The sequence below is a fragment of the Carassius gibelio genome, chromosome B11 (assembly GCF_023724105.1).
Source record: "Carassius gibelio isolate Cgi1373 ecotype wild population from Czech Republic chromosome B11, carGib1.2-hapl.c, whole genome shotgun sequence".
Taxonomy (NCBI): Eukaryota; Metazoa; Chordata; class Actinopteri; order Cypriniformes; family Cyprinidae; genus Carassius; species Carassius gibelio.
In genome coordinates this window covers 10,919,112-10,932,090 of record NC_068406.1, presented here as the reverse complement: position 1 = coordinate 10,932,090, position 12,979 = coordinate 10,919,112, and the positions used below count along the sequence as shown (strand labels likewise).

The window sequence follows — 12,979 nt, the reverse complement described above, 5'->3', positions numbered from 1 at the left end:
TGCATTCACAGTGTGTATGTGTAAGAACTGTTTATGCAATGAGCCACTTCGGAAGAGGAGGAAGAAGATGTGATCTCTACACAGAGTGACACCCGGCTTCTGATCAATGAACGGGACCCAAGACAAATAAATGACTGTCTTAAGGTACAAACTACCAGGAACAAAATATCTCAGTTTTGTATATTCACAAGACAAACACATGTATTATTTAAACATATACATGTGTGTATGTGTGAGAGAGAGTGGTTGTGGTTGTGGTTTATATATGCTTATAATACGCCCTTAATAATGCAGAACTTTAAGGCTTAATATAATTTAAACTGATAAGTTATAAAAAAAATTCACCCCCCTCACAGTTGTCATGAAGGGTAAAATTAGCTATATAGACCAAAATCATTTTTTGAACCAGGCTGTAAATGTTTTTTTTTCTGCTGTAAAGTTGGGCATTTTAACACGGGGAGTCTATGAGATTGACTCCCATTTGCAGAAAGCCTCTAACAGCCATATGTCGGACATAGCAACATTAACTAATAAGGGTGGATCTTTGCATAGGGTCAATTGTGAGAAAAAAACAACAACTCAGAATCGTGAGATATTCTCAAAATTGTGAGATAATATCACACAAATCTGAAACATTTTTTTTTTTTTTTTTTTTTTTTTTTACAGTCAGTGACAGAAACAGCTTTCATGCATTCTTACCCGAATGCTTTACGTAAGTTAAAATGCTAAGCTTTCACCTTTTTCTCTGTTTCAGGTTCTTTACGCCATGTGTGCAGGTTGTCTTGATAAACACAGAGTGGTTGCCAACTTTATGGAGCAGCGTTTTAGACATAATCATCCTACCGTTCTTCCACAGTGTAGCCAAGTGCTGCAGTGGGATTAGTGTCATTCTCACATGGGGATGGGAAACATTCACTGGAATCTGTTGAAACGATTCAAACGGAAATTCACACTGAAGTTTTGGGCAGGTGTGTGGCCATCGAACTCCTGGTGCATGTCAAGGGGGACCATGCCCAAATGCTAAGTGTAATGAATGTCAGCACACTGCCAAAGGATATTTGGAAATGCATGAAGTTTGCTTCAGTATGAAAGTATTTTTAAAGGGACAGTTCACCCAAAAAATTATAATTCTGTCACTATTTACTCACCCTCTTTTGTTTTTTAAAAACCTTGAGATCTTTTTTCTGTGGAACACAAATGTGAACCCATTTTACATGGTTTATATCTACTTTTATTGTTGTAATTGATGTACTGATGTAAGAAATACCATCTCACAGGTTTGCAATGACATGAGGATGTGTAAATAATGACAGAAATTTAAATTTTCAAAGAACTAACCCTGTGTGCTTCGTACATGCATTGTCATTGTTTTCTTTTTGTTGATTAATTTCTTAATTTCCAAATGGAGGTGCCATAAATGTGTTGGGTTGAGCTATACTGCCTTTTGCTAATGATTATGGTAAAACATACTGCTGTTACTATCTGTTGTGTGTTTTGATGACCTGTTTTGCATTGATTTGAGGACACATTGTGTATTCTTTGAAGTATTCTCGAAGCCCTTTCATTTGAAAAATAATTGAATGCCTCACTCTTCATATGCTAATATGAGGCCACCAAAATAATAGTTACAATTGATTCAGTTATATAATGCCCTCCACCTCCACTGTAAACAATCAATCTGCTGTAGCCTGATTATCTCCATTCTAGCGCACCCTAGTGTTAAGGAGATCAGATCTCCTTAAAGAGATAGTTCACCCAAAAATGTAATTTGATGTAAATCTGCTTACCCCCAGGGCATCCAAGATGTAGGTGACTTTGTATTTTCAGTAGAACACAAACAAAGATTTTTTTGTGTTAAGACACAAAATGATCGGTCTATGCAAGAAACTGAACAGTATTTGTTTTTTTACCTCTAATTTACACTGCAGTGTCCAAACTTCTGTCTTGTTCTTACTTTACTGCGGACTGCAGATTTATAAGTGCATTACCGCCACCTATCTCTCAAATGGATTATTGACAATCTATCTTTAATCTCAGTTAGGAATGTCAAGGCTCCACTTGAGATATAGGTGGTGGTAATGCACTTATAAATATGCGATCCGCCGTAAAGCAAGAAGAAGAAAAAAGACACGTAATGCGCCGGCTGCTGAGAACACACTCAGGACAGTTTGGAGATTGCAGTGAAAATAAAATACTGTTCGTCTCTTGCAGACTGATTGTTTTGTGTCTTTACACATCAATGTATCGTCACGAGCCGTATGGTTTAATTTGTTTTTGTGTATGTTTTATTTTATTTTTTTCCTCTCAAAGCCGTGATTTCCATCCACTTCCATAAGACTGACAGACAGCAATGCGTTCTACTGAAGAAACAAAGTCACCTAAATCTTGGATGCTCTGGGGGTAATCAGATAAACATCAAATTTCTCTAATAACTATCCCTTTAATACAATGTGCTTCCCATCATAAAATAAATGATGTAAGTGACGACAGAACTTTCATTTTGTGTGATCTATTCCTTTACCTCAATTAAAACAACTACAGTAGAGTTTAGGGTACGGATGCATCTTGGATCTAAAATGATGGCAATTAAATAGGTGTGTCTGTAACTTGGCAAAGGGAAACACAAACATGGCCAGACACATCCCATGAGAATGTGTAAACACTAAAAATGGTCTAACATTTCAGTATTTGAAGCGTTGCATTTAACAAAAGTTAAAGTTATAAAGCAGATTTTGCAACCATGTACAGAGCATCAACCTTTATTTTCATGAGACATCAATAGAAAATACAGAGATAAATGAACGTTTTCATTAAAGGATGTTTTGTAGTAGGCAGATTTACAAATGGTTGGTGGATCAACTAAAAAGCGTAAGTGCATAGAAAATCGTAAGAATTCACAGTCTGATCCAGTACACGTAAAAACATCACACAGGCCTACAAAATGTAATAGTAAATCACATTTGTGTCACTTTTTAATTGAGTAAAGAAATGGAGTGGAATGAAATTAAATGGCTATACAAATAATAAACACATTTGACCCCAAAATGAAAAGTCGTTCCTCATAAATACAAAAACACCTTTTGCTATGGTGAGATGGTTAAAAAAAAACTCAACTTCACAATATCTGCATGTTTTACCTGGTAGTACAGAATATCAAAAACATTGCTCTATACAAGAACTGAAAAAAAAGACGAGTATAAACAGGACTTTAGGAGAAGTCCAAATCAACTGTGTTGAAATTTAGCTTTTAAACAAGCAAGGACTGACTGAAATATATGTGGAGGAAAGTGTAGTTTATGCCACCTGAATCATCTGGACCACTGTGTCCTCTTCAGACTGATCCTGCTCAGATTTCTGAGGAAAAAGGAAGATAAAGAAAGATTATGAAAAATTCATCCATACTTCATGCTATGATGGAATGACTGGTGTTGAACTCTTACCTGGTGGAACCATTAGCATTTTCTGATAGTTATCAATGTGTCTGATACATACAAAATATTAGTGATTGACTCAACTCTATGCATTTCAAACCATCTGAGATTTATTCATCAGTTAATAAAGCTAAAGATATATTACTTTTTCTATTGAAGAATTAGTTTGTATGCAACCCTTTTTTGCAATTATTTAACCCTTGCGCTGTGCTGAAAATCCTTTGCCTAGCTTGTTACCCCTGGCCAAAAATGTCCTTCCTCAAATTACTTGTAAATCTCTCATTATACTATATTATCACCAAATCTTGAATTCTATCTTTTTATCGACTTGTTTTCTTTCGGTTTCAATAGAGGTTTTGTACTTCTTTAAAAAAATTACTCATTGTAGGCTTCTGAGCTTATGCACCCTGGGTGAACTGAGTGAACCCTGCCAAAATTATCCACGAATAATGCTTTTTGTTGACTCGAAAACTGATGGTTAATTGAACAACAAAAACCTGTTAGAACACCGAATCCAATATTTGGTAATAATATAACCTAACACGAAAGGTATGAGCAATTTTTTGTGGGGCATTCTGTTTTTGACTGGGAACACCACAAGTTTAACAAGAGGTCTGTGTGGTCGGGGATACCCAAAAAGTACAAAATTATTTTGGCAAGTTGTTAGATGTGAGCAAAGTCAGTGTATTTTAGTCTAATGCAGTAACAATAACTAGTTTTGGGGGGAAAATATCCTCTCTGGGTCAAAATTACCAAAACGCAACATGAGGTTTAACTAAAAATGTAAAAAAAAAAAAAAAACTGCAAGACATGAACAAAGGTTTATTTGCATAAAAAGGGCATATATATCATCAAGTAACAAACAGAAATGAAAACAAGAGCCCACATACAGCCTTCTGTAAGAAACATAAAATGGCAAAAGCAATACCAAAGCCACAGCTCTGGGCAAGGACAGAAGAGCGTTGAAGGGTGCAAGCCAAGCCTACATCACAAATGAAAACAGATAATTCTGAATGGCTAATCATACCAGTAAGATGGTAAAAAGGACAAATAAACACTGCTTAATGCATCGCAGCATCCAGTGAGTATCACAAGCAGTCTGAGTAGAAATACAGCATGGTAGGACAAACAGCAGAAATGCAGACAGAACAAAGACGTCAAGGTTGAAGATTTCCTTTTGAAGTAGCAGTCAGACATTTAAGATGAGAAACCTTTAACAGTGAAAGGATAAAATGTGCTAATCACCCTTGTTTACAATTGAAGCTTTTTGAAAGAAGCCACTTCCAATCAGCAGAGTTCAAACATACTATCTATAAGCTGCACATAAAGAAATGCACCTAATGATGGAATTATTAGTAAAGTAGTAAAAATGCTACAAGGCAGCATAGAAGTTACAAACATGGGGTTTAATCTGTACATTGTATACTATATACTAGAACATATATACTAAGATTTTAGTATGCATGTTCGGTTTAATTGGTTGGAAATGTCAGTTATCTCACAGACAGAGACAGTTTGGACATGAGTATGCCACAGACGCATGAGGTAGCTCAGACACAGAGCCGCAGGGTATGGATGGTCTAAATTAAATTAGGTGCATACAGTCTCTCGGGTCGTACACAGGCTGGGATTGGATAGTTTACCCCAGAGGCGGGGCAGAGGTGGCTGGCCAATAAGAGCTGAGCTCAAGCCCCTCGCTCACCTTAAGGGCCTGCATGGCCATTTCTTCCCTTTCCTTCGGAGAGAAGAAACGTCCACCGTCTCCACGCTTCCTGGCCATGGCGTGACGATGACGGGACTCGTGCAGGTATTTCTGGGTGGTAAAGAAAGTATATTGAATATCTGCATGTTGAACAGAAACGTGTCAAATATTTTGACTACTGTTTGTAATTAATTACAGAAAATGATGCTGCTTTTGTGTTCTCATGACAAAGATAAATAATGAATAAACAGATGCAAGAAACTTTAAAGATCAAACATGATTTCATATGTAAATAAATTACAAACAAATACTTTAATGAAAGTTTCAACTTAGTTTTTAAATTGATCAGGCTAAATTAACTAAAATAAATAAAATAAAAGCTGCAGTATAATTAATGAATTGTATAAAAATGTTTATATACAATGTGCCAAATAGAATTAATATATTTTATTGCCATTTCTATTTTTTTAAAGAAATGTTAAGAATGTATAGAAATGTGAATTTTAAGATGAAACCTAAACTAAGGTTTAGCTTATAAACAGCCCCAAAAGTTATATATGTGGTAAAATGTATACGCCAAATATTATTAATATTTTAAATGAATAAATACAATTAATAATCAGGACTGCTTTGCTATTCTAATGACAATGATTTAAAAGATGAAAGGTTACTATGGTTTTATATATATATAAGTCATAAAATCACACGTACTCTTCTCTCTTTTGGTATTTTGCCCTCAGCCTCTAGTTTGGCGCGGGCTTGTCTCCTCTTGAGGATCCTGTGATACTGTTTAGCGTTGACGTAGAGAGGTTCCTCCTCCAGCATCTCTGCTCCAGGAAGAGGAATGCGCTGCATGGTGGGAACTGACCCGCCACCCCCTGGGACCATCTGATTCAATTATAAACACACACAATAAGATTAGGAAGTGTGATCTAAATAGATTAGCTCTATAGCAAGAACTCACTTTTGGTAATAGATAAGAATGAACACAAGTGCTTACCATGACCATTCCTCCAGCATTGACCATGTTTCCCGCCATGGGAAGAGTGACGGTCACTGTGCCCTGACCGGTGTTGGTGGTGTTTGTGTTGGACCCAGCTGAGACTAACTGAGCTCCTGCCAAAGATGCAGCTGGAATAGTGATCATTCCTGGACGGACAATCACAAAATGCACTCAGATTAATTACATGTCATCAGAAGTGTAAACATGTCTATTGAACCGCTTTATGTTGCGGCTCAGTTTTAGTTTACGGTTTAGTGTTTTGTAGAAGAGTAGCAGTGTTACCCTGCTGTAGGATAGTCCCGTCTGCATTAACAGGCTGGTAGACGATAGTCTGTCCTTCAGCGGTTTGAGCCACCTGCTGACCCTGTACAGTGATCTGCTGCTGACCCTAAGGAAACATTCATCGTGAACTGTATTAATGATATGTAATTAACTGTAAGAGTGCAGTTTATAGAGGGTGTTCCTTTATATTTACTCAAATAGATGACAAAATGAAGTCACCTGGTTCTGTCCTGCAGTGACTCCGGTCTGTGGCTGCTGAATGATGATCTGTTGGGTCTGTCCCTGCTGACCCTGTAGCTGTAATGTCTGTCCACCAGGAAGCTGGATTTGACTGGGCTGTACCAACTGAATCTGTGCCACATTTGGTAATTTTATTATAACTTCATACCCAGTAATTTGATGGAACAGCATATATTGCAGTGGTTCTCAACCTTGTCATGTCAACAATAATTTTTGGAGGCTGCAAAACCTTTCCAGTTGTTTTTCCATGTATAAAATACTTGGAATAACTGTATACTTATTATAAAAATGCACATAGAGTTAACATTTTATATTAATTAATTTGATGGACTTTTTTCCCTACAACAACTTTTCCTCATATATACAGGTTTTCCAAGACTGTGGAATTGCTGCATCAAATGCAAAAAAATATATGAAATCTTTATTGTTTTTGTGGTTTTGTTTTATTGTTTTTAAGCCAGGGCAGTTTTCTAAAGCCCACTGGTTGAGAACCACTGCACAACTATTAGACAAATTCAGTATGTTAGTGAAAAAAGTATATTTTAATCAACAATTCAACGTAACATTAGGTCCACCCACCTGCTGCAGCCCCTGTGTACCAGATACCGGTACTTGCATGAAGGTTTGACCTTGTCCTCCTGTCATGGCCTGTACCATTATGGGCTGCCCAGAGGAAGTGATGAGCTGACCCCCACTGACTTGTACCATAAGAGGCTGCCCTTGGACCTTTGGAGAGGATGCATTGAAAAACTTGTTTTATGTAAGCTTTAAAGATAAAGATAACCATATAAAGCTTAATGTATCATATCTGATACTTAAATGCCTAAGTCCTATTCATTTTAACATGATCAAAACTTTCCTGCAAAAGCTGTTGTACACCATCTACAGAGCTTTGATCATAAAGTATTTAAAGGGATATATGAATGAAATATTCTGTCATTGAGTACTCACCCTCATGTCGTTCCAAACCCATAAGACCTTCGTTCATCTTCAGAACACACATTAAGATATTTATGATGAAATCCAAGAGCTTTCTGACCCTGCATAGACAGCAACGCAACTGAGATGTTCAAGGCCCAGAAAGGTAGTAAAGACATCATTAAAATAGTCCATGTAACATCAGTAGTAATGAAGCTATGATAATATTTTTTTGTGTGCATTATGAATCCATGTCAAAGACTGAGACAGAAGAGAAGAAATTGTTAAATAATGTTATCTTTGTTTTTTTTGCACACAAAAAGAATTCTCGTAGCTTCATAACATTACAGTTGAACCACTGATGTCACATGGACTATTTTAATGATGTCCTCATTAGTATCTTTCTGGACTTTGAAAGTGTCAGTTGCATTTCTGTCTATTCAGAGCCAGAAAGCCCACTGATTTCATAAACAATATCTTAACTTTGTCTTACGGGTTTCGAACGACATGAGGCTAATGACAGAATTTTCATTTTTGGGTGAACTATCCCTTTAAATATCTGCTTACCAAGATATATTGTGACACCTGATATTTGTATACATTTTATGTAAGCATTATAACAATGCGAAACACAGATGCATGCAAGAAAGTGCAATGTAAACTTCCAATATGCAATAAACTGGTGATGCAGCTGTTATGTACTTGGAGAATTCTTGTAAATCATGGTGAATGATGAACAAAATAAACTGAGACGGATGCACTAGCGAACGGATCTCTGTGCAATGCAATGTTGAGATGGCATGCATGGAGATTTGAAGACAGCAGAGGTGCTCAGAGAGCCAACCACTACCTGAAGGACCTGCTGGGCTGCAGTCTGGCCTACCTGAGGCTCAGTCTGCAACTGCACCGCAGTCACTGTGCCCTGGGCCAGAGATAAGGGACCGTGACTCTCACATTAGAAAAAATACATAAAAAAACATTCCTTCTGTGGTTTTATACCACACTGAGATACTTTATTAATAGATATATTAAAAATAATAGTCTATGCATCTCGACATACATACTTTAATATGTTTCCTCATTATCTGCAGGCAAAAGTTTCAAATGACCTGTTGTTGGATCTGTCCACCGCTGGCCTGCACCACTATCTGCTCTCCATTAGTTGTCGTGGTGGTGGTGTACTGCTCCATGTTTGTCGTCTCACTGCTGCGGGTTATGAGTTATGAGATCAGCACGGAACTGAAGTCTGAAAAATAGCAAGTTGTTGCACAAATCAGATATGTTGTGCAACAGCACATACTTGACTTAACTGCTGGTTTACAGCATTCCTCATTTTAGCATTAAGGAAGCTCTTTAAATTATTGTCTCTATATATATATATGATAGTGAGCAGATCCAAAATGTACATATGCAAATGTATTCTTAACCCCAAGGGAAAAAAGTTAAATCTGTAATAGTATGTATTAAATGAATACCCTGGTGGATAACTTTGTTTCCTGATACAACATTATTATGAGTATGATGTAGGCCTATTTCATTTTGTTTATGGTTCAGTACCGTACCGTATAAATATACATGGTACATGAATATCTTTTTTTTTTTTTTGCATCATATATCAGAGTGATAACATTTGATACCACAACTTATTTTATACTTTTGCTCAAAGAAAGTGTTTACAGTTGAACGGCTTCTGTGTTTTTTTGTTTTTTTTTAACTCTGTCTCCCTGGAAAAATATGAAATGTGCATGAAAAAAACAAACATAAAAATCTAGTTATTAAACAACCTTTTTGTTGTGTGAGCTCAATGCAATCATGTCCTGCTTTTTGTCTTGAAATACTGTTTTTGTATGCTTGAAAAATAAAGTACCAGGAATAAATAGACAGCGTTCTGTTAAAACAAAAACATTCATCATTTAATAATTTGGTTCATTTTCATTCTTGACTGAGAAGCAAAAGGAAAATCTGTTCATAATCAGGTTTTATTCTGCACATTAAGTATATCCAAATCTTAACGTATTAACATTATTGACAAAAATGTAGTGCTTAATGACATTACAAGCCCATCCTTCTTTCATGACCTTGTAGATTTCTTCATGCAAATATGTAAAACTGTGTTTATATTATTTATAAGTAAGACACAGTTTAGACATGTATATATGCTGCTGAAATGTTTGATTACACGCTGATGTAAATAAACGACGAGCAAAATGTACGATAAAAAGTACACGAAAAACATTTTGTGTTTGGATTTCAGGGCTAATTTCTGTCAAATGTACGTTAGTCTGTATCTCACAGATCCTTTTGTTGTTGCAACATGCGTATTTCTCATAAACCAAACTCATTTTTCCTTTAATCACCACGAATTAACTTACATAAAACAACTCAAAACTGCAGTAATTTTATTGCTTATACATGCATGCATAAAGCTTTGTCGGCTCGTTTTCTCTGTCAAATATTGCTAGTGCTAACTTACATTAGCACATCGACCTCAATGTTTGTTACGCACGAGCGTGTTTTTCTATTATATTTAAATCAAATATATATTAATATTTTGTTTTATTAACTCTCATTTAGTTGATTTAAAACCAAAACAACGACATATTGGCTCCAATCGACCTCTTAGACTGCGAGAGTCAACGAATATTAAAACAAAGAGTGGCTCAAAACTGGGCCTATGTGAGACGCCAGCTCGGCTAAAGAGAAAAACAACAAAATAAACTATTTAACGACATTGTTTTTCGTTTTAACCACACAAGAAATAAACGCGTGCATGATGTCCAGACAGTGGACCTCGACACATACATAAACGGCACTATTCCTGTTTATAATGATTTTAGACATTTGGTTGGTCGGTCACACACCAATCCCCAGCTAACCGACCGCGTCCCGTCCCCTCCCAGCAGCCGCGCTCACTCACCGTCTGTGCCGCCGCGCGATGCACCTCTGATTGGCTCCGATAGCGGCGCCTGGAGCCCAATCACACGACGCGTCTCGCTCAGGAGCCAAAATGGCGCACTCGGAAAAAATCCGCGATGAACAGTAGCTCAAACGCTCCTCCTACAAGACAAACGCCACGCCCCTCTCAACCCCTGGGTGTCTGACTAGAACAGCAGAGTATTATGCAATGCAAAAGGACAAATGGAATTAAACAAAGAAATAATATAATAACTGAAAGAAACAAATAAAATAAATACATAAAATATACGAAAAAAACCTGTACATCACAATACAAAAGATTTCATAGCCTAAAAAACATTATGTTAATTCTGGACGTTATTTTTTTTCAGGCTCCTATATTTATGTTCAGTTATTTCACTTTAATAGCCTGGAAAAGGTCCTGCACATTGCCATTAATGTAAAATGACTCAACCTAAGCATAGGAGCTTGATAAAAATCCTAATTTTAGATGAAAATTTCAGATGGACCCAGAGGGGTTACCAGGATGTCATGTTTGGGGGGGCATTTGGCTTGTTTGGGGGGGCAACATAGACAATTGAAAATATCGGCACAAAATTAAGCTATATTACACACAATCTTTTTTAATGCATATCTTTTTCTAAGCCAGGAACCCAGAGATAGGCACAGGGCCCCTATTAGACTATAGGGCTATCACATAAAAGTTAAACCAGGTCAACAGATATGACAGATTAATATATATAACAGATCACGGTGTTTGCCTGATAATGAGTGACAGGTGTTTGCTTGTGAGAAGACGTGTTACACAAGTAGGTTACCGAGAAGGACAAGAGAGTTCTTTAAATGAATCTTACATCAGGTTTGTATAGACAGGAGGTTAATTAATTTGTTTCTTCTTTTAAGCTGGTCCAGAAGTAGATGCTACTTTTAGGGCTGAAATGCTTCGTGAATTACTCTTTGTAAAACACATTAGCAGTCATTATTTGTAGGAGTTTCTCTTAAATTCGCCAGTTAGGAGCTACTTGTAGCCTCTTATAAGTTTCTTTGTGAATGCGGCCCCAGGTAAAAAAAAATTTTGATATGCTCATTTGAACAGTATGAGAACAGTATTTGAATGTTATTCTGTGGTTGTAAGTGGCTTTGGATAAAAGTGTCTGCTAAATGAATAAATGTAAATACGTAGGCCTAGGAATATATTCGGCTACAAGGTGTCAGGAGATTTAGAGAGTTGAAATAAAAGCTATTTTTGTAAAACTATAAGAATTTCAATTATGATATGATTAGCAGAGGCAACATAACTTTTTTTAAATATAGTTTCATTTTTTTTTTTTTTTATTAGTGGTGCTTGCCATAGGCAAATATTATTATTATTTTATGGGGGGTTGGAGTCTATGGGTTTGGTCTCCCACAGGGCTGGGTGATATAATAAAAATCGAACAATATATATATTTTTTTTTTTCAGAAAATACCATGATTTTATCCTGATTCTTTGTCATGTTGGTTTTTCTATTTTGTAAGCTGTTTGAGCATCACAGCCAAACTAATTTCCCTATTATAAAGCCTTTTAAGGTAACAAAATATGAAAGAGTGTGGCAGATATTTAGGCCAAAGTGCATGGATGAAAATCTTTGTCATTATTTTATCTTTGTTATTAAAAAATGAGAACAAAGATACACATTACAAATACAGATATTATACAAATAAAGTGCTTCATTTTCAGGTACAAGGGGTGTATTTAGCAGGAGCATTAAAAAAATGTAATGAACAAATATAAAAATAAAAACTATATACACTGATTCCTATTAAAGCAACTGAATTAAAGTTTTTCAGTCAAGAGTATAGAGTATTGATTTTTCTCTGTGTGTTTGTTGTTTCATTAACATATAATTCACCCAAAAATTTAAATAGTGAAGAAAAAAAATCTGAATGAGTTTCCTTCTTCTACTAAACATAAACTCTATTTTGAAGAAGGTGGAAAACCAAACAGTTGCTGGTTCACAGTGATTTCCACAGTAATTTTCCCCATACTATAAAAGTCAATGTGGACCAGCAACTGTTTGGTTATCCTAATTTTTCAAAATATCTTCTTTTGCTTTCAGCACAAGAAATAAGTTAATATAGGTTTTGGACAACATGTGAGTGTATAAACAGAAATAGAAATAGAACAGAAATGATATAAATAAAATTTTAGGGTGATCTATCCCTTTAATTCACACGGCAGCATGTAGCCTACTGTCCCTTTAAGACCTGCGCGCCTCTAATATTCAGACATGCATCTGTTTCTTTCAGTTGTTTACTTTCGTTTTAAACATATGAGTCTATACACAAACCTTGTGTGTTTTGACAGTATTAGCACACAACATAACTTAGTAATCAGGCACAGTTCGAAGGGCTTTTTCGTTTTCGGGCCGCACTTTGTGCTCAGAAAAACCGCACGTCAGAAAAGGACACGAATTAAACGTTTAAATAACCAGTAAGGATTTAAAC

General features: G+C 36.1%; 1 protein-coding gene across 10 annotated transcripts; it reads right to left on the bottom strand.

The window, feature by feature from the left end:
- Positions 1-2,743: 2,743 nt before the first annotated feature.
- Positions 2,744-10,635, bottom strand: nfya (nuclear transcription factor Y, alpha). Of its 10 annotated transcripts, none has more exons than XM_052569790.1 (10): positions 10,494-10,635; positions 8,686-8,822; positions 8,424-8,498; positions 7,238-7,384; positions 6,638-6,769; positions 6,419-6,524; positions 6,134-6,282; positions 5,845-6,021; positions 5,134-5,244; positions 2,744-3,354 (listed from the first exon to the last, which is right to left on the bottom strand). In XM_052569790.1, exons 2-10 carry the CDS (start codon positions 8,764-8,766, stop codon positions 3,295-3,297), a joined length of 1,038 nt encoding a protein of 345 aa, XP_052425750.1. In that variant the 5' UTR covers positions 8,767-8,822; positions 10,494-10,635; the 3' UTR covers positions 2,744-3,294. The 10 variants fall into 10 exon arrangements, with proteins under 10 accessions (XP_052425750.1, XP_052425752.1, XP_052425755.1 ...); XM_052569792.1 differs by having other exon boundaries at positions 8,427-8,498; XM_052569795.1 differs by lacking the exon at positions 8,424-8,498 and having other exon boundaries at positions 10,494-10,615.
- Positions 10,636-12,979: the final 2,344 nt, after the last annotated feature.

What these genes read in the sequence shown, in the direction of transcription:
- nfya (XM_052569786.1), bottom strand. Translation starts at nt 8,766, where the DNA reads ATGGAGCAGTACACCACCACCACGACAACTAATGGAGAGCAGATAGTG. An exon ending in CCCAGCAGGTCCTTCAGGTA is followed by an intron (nt 7,385 to 8,423) that starts GTGGTTGGCTCT and finishes TCCTCTCCAAAG; the next exon opens with GTCCAAGGGCAGCCTCTTAT. An exon ending in CGGGACTATCCTACAGCAGG is followed by an intron (nt 6,283 to 6,418) that starts GTAACACTGCTA and finishes TTGTCCGTCCAG; the next exon opens with GAATGATCACTATTCCAGCT.